This window comes from Myotis davidii, unplaced genomic scaffold (assembly GCF_000327345.1).
Source record: "Myotis davidii unplaced genomic scaffold, ASM32734v1 scaffold1069, whole genome shotgun sequence".
Classification (NCBI taxonomy): domain Eukaryota; kingdom Metazoa; phylum Chordata; class Mammalia; order Chiroptera; family Vespertilionidae; genus Myotis; species Myotis davidii.
The window spans coordinates 2,373,847-2,379,546 of record NW_006300018.1 but is presented as its reverse complement, the minus strand read 5'-3'; the positions used below and the strand labels follow the sequence as shown (position 1 = coordinate 2,379,546).

The 5,700-nt window shown below is 39.3% G+C and overlaps 1 protein-coding gene across 2 annotated transcripts in view; it reads left to right on the top strand.

Annotated features, from left to right (window-relative positions):
* KLHDC1 (kelch domain containing 1) overlaps positions 1–5,700 on the top strand; it is a 55,042-nt gene that overhangs the window by 39,010 nt on the left and 10,332 nt on the right. For both annotated transcript variants that reach the window (XM_015571995.1, XM_015571996.1), the window contains exons 10-11: positions 322–406; positions 1,149–1,201. In XM_015571995.1, coding sequence (XP_015427481.1) covers positions 322–406; positions 1,149–1,201 — 138 coding nt within the window. The remainder of the gene's footprint in view (positions 1–321; positions 407–1,148; positions 1,202–5,700) is intronic.

The following is a 5,700-nucleotide window of genomic DNA, read 5'->3' as shown; positions in this document are numbered from 1 at the left end:
CTTAGCAAACGTACCAGATTGAGGACGTTTTTAGCAAAGGCCAGCTTAGGAATACCCTAATTAAGTTAATAACAATGTACCTTCCTATATAGTTTAAGTTTAAAAAATTTGGCTCTCAAAAGAAATTTCAATCGTTGTACTGTTGATATTTGGCTCTGTTGACTAATGAGTTTGCCAACCACTGTTCTAGAGGAATGTTTAAAATCTATCCTCTTTTGAAAGAGATTACATTTTAGAGTGTGCAATTGAAAATTGATTAATATGTGATATACAGCTTCTTCCTTGGTAGTATTTCACTCTATTTATACTTCTCAATTATAGGTTATGGCATACAGCCTGTTTGGGAAAAGAAAATGAAATAATGGTATTTGGTGGGAGCAAAGATGATTTACTTTCCTTGGATACAGTAAGAAAATTTCCTATCTAAATATTTCCTCTGAGTAATTGTGTTAGTCACCCTAAATGGTTATTCGATTATGCCCATCTCTCACATTGCAAAATATGGAAGGCATGAAATGTGCCTCTGTGGTGTGACTAATCTTCAGAATAAGTGGCTGTGGAGAAGCATTTAGGATATTGTTGGTTTACAAATCAAAATAGGGCTATTAACTTCATTAATCAAATTATTAAGAAGAGCTTTTATAATTTTATGGAATTAAAATACTTGTAAGTAATATTTGATACATATGAATATATAATGTATATTAGTACTTAGTGTAGTAAGTACTCATGAAATTTTCTACCTAGCACAGTGGTTCTCAACCTGTGGATCATGACCCCTTTGGGGGTCGAACGACCCTTTCACAGGGGTCGCCTCAGACCATCAGAAAACACATATATAATTACATATTGTTTTTGTGATTAATCACTATGCTTTAACTATGTTCAATTTATAATAATGAAAATACATCCTGCATATCAGATATTTACATTATGATTCATAACAGGAGCAAATTACAGTTATGAAGTAGCAACGAAAATAATTGTATTGTTGGGGGCCACCACAACATGAGGAACTATATTCAAGGGTCGCGGCATTAGGAAGGTTGAGAACCACTGACCCAGCAGTAACTAGAATATCATCATGTTAGCTTTTAATGCAGTTATTTTTATCAAAAACCTTGATAACTTCTTTTTATGTTGATTAGGGTCACTGTAATGATTTGTTGATCTTTCAAACACAGCCTTATTCACTACTCAGGTAAGCAATTTTATTTTTCATATATATGCTATTAATATATGATAATTTCTTCCTCATTTTGGGAAAGCTTTGTAATATTTTTTCCCCTAACAATCATCCAAGGATATGATATTATTGATTTTTAGAGAGAGAGAAAGGGAGGGAGGGAGAAAGAGAGAGAGAGAAACATCTGCATGAGAGAGAAATATCAATTCGTTGCTTCCCGTATGCACCCCGACCTGGGATCAAACCGCAACCTTTGGTATATGGGATGATGCTCCAGAGCAGCTCTGTAATATTTTTCAGGTAGCTTATGACTTGCATTTGAGAAAATGTTTAAATTGCCCTAACAATAGCCATGGCTGGTTTGGCTCAATGGTTAGAGTGTCAGCCTGTGGACTGAAGGGACTCAGGTTTGAATCCCAGTCAAGGGCACCCTTCCTAGGTTGCAGGTTCCCCAGTCCTGGTGGGGGCTCGTGCGGGAGGGTGCGAGAGGCAACCAATCGATGTGTCTCTCTCACCTCGATGTTTCTCTCTCTCCTCCTCATCCTCTTCCTCGTCCTCGTCCTCCCCTCCCCCCCTTCCACTTTCTCTAGAAATCAATGGAAAAAAATATCCTCGGGTTAAAAGAAAAATTTGTCCTAAGAGTATAATCAAATTTGTAATGGTGAATCAATGTTATTTTTAAAACTTAAAATACACAGTATAGTCATATTTTTGCTTAGCTTGTAAAATTGCATTTAGTTCATATGGGAATATTAAACATACTGTATTTCCTTGATTCTAAGCCTGATTTAACTTCTCTGAACTCAGAGTGTAAACACACATAGATGCATTTAATTTAGTAGAATGTTTTTTATAATCCCAAAGCTGTTACTAAATTGGTGCTGTGACTTATAGTGTCTTAGCTCATATACTTCTGCTTTAAAAGGAGTAAATACAAAGTTTAGTGGGAGGATTGTGGAAGAAGACCCTATTTCTGCCTGAGAGAGTTGGGAGGAAGGATTTGAGTGAAGTAAAAGTTGCCCAGTGAAGAACTGTAGGTTTTTATGCAGTAGGAATGACATGGGTGAAGGCGAGAGAGAGAGAGAGAGAGAGAGAGAGAGAGAGAGAGAGAGAGAGAGAGAGAGAGAGAGAGAGGGCATGCTGTATGTCAAGGACTGTACTATCACTTCCAGACGTTCTACAGCTTGAACCACTTGAACACCAATGGACTAGCTTAAACCGGACCCTCCTACAGTCTTTCGTAGCTGCTCGTTCCGTTAGTGCAGTGTTTCCCGCACTTGCTGCACATTACACTCTCATGTGGAACTTTAAAACACATTGATGCCTGTGTTCCACTCCCACAGCTTGTGGTTTCACTGGGCTGGGGTGTAGCATGGACTTCAGAATATTTGAAAGATCCCAAGGTAATGCTATTGTTCAGGCAAAGTTTTGAAATAGATACTGTAATTATTTTATACTGCAGAGTATTGTTACTTTTACCATGAACATAACTGCTTTCCCTAAGTAGATTGCAAGTTCCTTATATCCAGGGATCAAGAAGTACAATATTCAAGTGCCTACCATAAGATGGCATGGTGCTATGAAACAAAGTTACAACCTTCCCCGTAAATTGCTGATAATATAGAAGGCAGGCATTCAAACAACTATAGTAGAAAAAGGGGAAGGGGGGACCCAAAAAATGCATTTTTAAAGATTGAAGGGAAGCCATATTTTCCCCCATCCATTTTATTTATTTCGTATATATTTGTAAGAGGAATAGAAGATAGGAAGAAGTGGTGATAAGTAGTTAGTTATAGAAGATGTAACAACAAGGAGCTTGGCTATAAACTTTCTGTAGTACTGAAAGTTACTGTTTGTCCCAGATTTTTCAGGGAAGTTATTGTCTCAAATATCTTATTAATAAAATTGAAGTTTATTTTTCCTGTTTAAGCCTGAAAAATATGATCACTGTATTTCTATTCATTAAATAATAAAATGAATTATTTTGGGAACCACAAGTTGTGAATGGCTGACCTTTTGAGGAGCCATCACACTTTGTTCTCAAGACCACCAGTTAAAAAAACCCAACTATAGCCCTATCCGGTTTGGCTCAATGGTAGAGCGTCGGCCTGCAGACTGAAGGGTCCCGGGTTCAATTCTGGTCAGGGACACATGCCCAGGTTGCGGGCTCAATCCCCAATAGGGGGCGTGCAGGAGGCAGCCAATCACTGATTCTCTCTCATCATTGATGTTTCTCTCTCTCCCTCTCCCTTCCTCTCTCTGAAAAAATATATTTAAAAAACAACAACAACAAAAAACCCCAACTATAGTAGAAAAATAAAAATTGCTTTAAGAGGAACGTATAGAAAGTTTATGACAATACTAGAGAAGAAGGCTCTCTGTCCACATGGTCAAGAGTATGGCCAGGTGGCTCAATTGGTTGGGCATTGTCCTGTACACCAAAAGGCTACGGGTTTGATTCCCAGCCAGGGTACACACCTAGGTTACGAGTTCAATCCCCAGTTGGGGCGCGTACAGGAAGCAAATGATCTCTCTCTCTCTCTCTCTCTCTCTCTCTCTCTCTGTCTCTCTGTCTCTGTCTCTCTCCCCTTCTCTCCTTCCTTTCTTCCCTTCCTCCCTCCCTCTCTCTCTAAAAAGAAAAAAAAATCTGTAAGAACATATCCTCAGGTGAGGGTTTAAAAAAAAAGATTGTGAAGGTTAGGGAAGTCTTTACAGAAGAAGAGTTTGAGACAAAAATTTGCTATAAACAACCAGTGCAGCAGACACTGAGTTCTGAGTATTCCTTGGGAAATAAGTATGAAGGGGGAGTTGTAAGAAATGAGGTTGGACAAGAAATCAGAAACCATATGTCATCCAGGTCTTTGTCTCTCCTTGTAGGAGATCAGGAAGCATGAGAAAATGTGGAGCAGAGGAATGAGATGATCATATTACCAGTTAGAAAATCCCTCTGGCAGCAGTGTGGATGAGAGGCTGACTGGAGGGTTATGTGACTCGGTGAGGAAAGTTGGTAGAGACTGCTGCAGTTGTCAGGCACAAAGTGAGGGTCTGATCTGGAAAACGGCAGTGGAGCTAGAAAAGGAAGGGAGATGGGAATATTTAGGAGGTAAAATGGGCTTGGGAATGGATGCCAAGGGAAATAGGTGGAAGGATTAGCAATAGAGAGATTAGGGAGAATGCAGTGGATTTCATGGTGGGATGGGATGGAAATGACAAATTTGGTTTTGGACACTTTGTGTTTGGAGTGCTTATGGGACCTCTAAGTGGAGCTATCCATTAAATAGTTAACATATGGAAAGAGGTCTGGGCCCGACATAATGATTTAAGAATTGTTGGAGTATAAATGGGTATGGGTTAGTTCTGCCCAGAACGAGTTTTGAGAGTAAGGATGAAGCCAACAGCTGCGCATTGAGAGCTTATAACGTTTGAGGAGCAGGTAGAGGAAAAGGAGGCACAGACAGTGACCCGAGACGTCAAGGTGAAGCAGGAGATGATGGAAACACAAAACCTGAGGGAGGGGAGAATTCAAGATGGAAAGACTATTCATTGTAAAGAGGTCACGGAGTGTCTGGGTTGAAAAATGCCTTGGAGTTGGACAACACTAGGAAGTATTTGGTAAGGTGAAGGTGGAAGCCAGGATGACTTCTGGGGATGAAAACCAAGACTAAGAAAGACGTGAGCACATTTGGTCACAGCTGAGGGGAAGAAACCAATGGGAGTACGTTGTTGGAAACACAAGAAGTGAAGAAAATTGACAGAGCATTTTTTAAAATTAATCTTTATTGTTGAGATTATTAAAGATGTCCCTCTTTTTTCCTCCCATAGCTCCCCTTCACCCAGTTCCCACCCCACCCCAGGCCCTCCTCACCTTATTGTCTGTGTCCACATGCATCTAAGATGTTTGTCTAGCCCAGTGATGGCGAACCTTTTGAGCTCAGCGTGTCAGCATTTTGAAAAACCCTAACTTAACTCTGGTGCCGTGTCACATATAGATATTTGCAACCATAGTAAAACAAAGATTTATTTTTTGATATTTATTTTATATATTTAACTGCCATTTAACAAAGAAAAATCAACCAAAAAAATGAGTTCGCGTGTCACCTCTGACACATGTGTCATAGGTTCGCCATCACTGGTCTAATCTCTTCCCGCACCCTCCCACACCCGCTTCCCTCTGAGTATCATCAGGCTGTTCCATTTCCATGTCCCTGATTCTATTATAATCACCAGTTTATTCTGTTAATTAGATTTTTGATTCATTTGATTTTTAGATTCACTTGTTGATATGTATTTGTTGTCACTTTGTTGTTCATAATTTTTTATCTTTACCTTTTTCTTCTTCTTCCTTTTCTTAAAGAATGCCCTTCAGCATTTCATATAATACTGGTTTGGTGGTGATGAACTCCTTTAGCTTTTTCTTATCTGTGAAGCTCTTTATCTGACCTTCAATTCTAAATGACAGCTTTGCTGGATAAAGTAATCTTGGTTGTAGGTTCGTGCTATTCATCACTTTGACT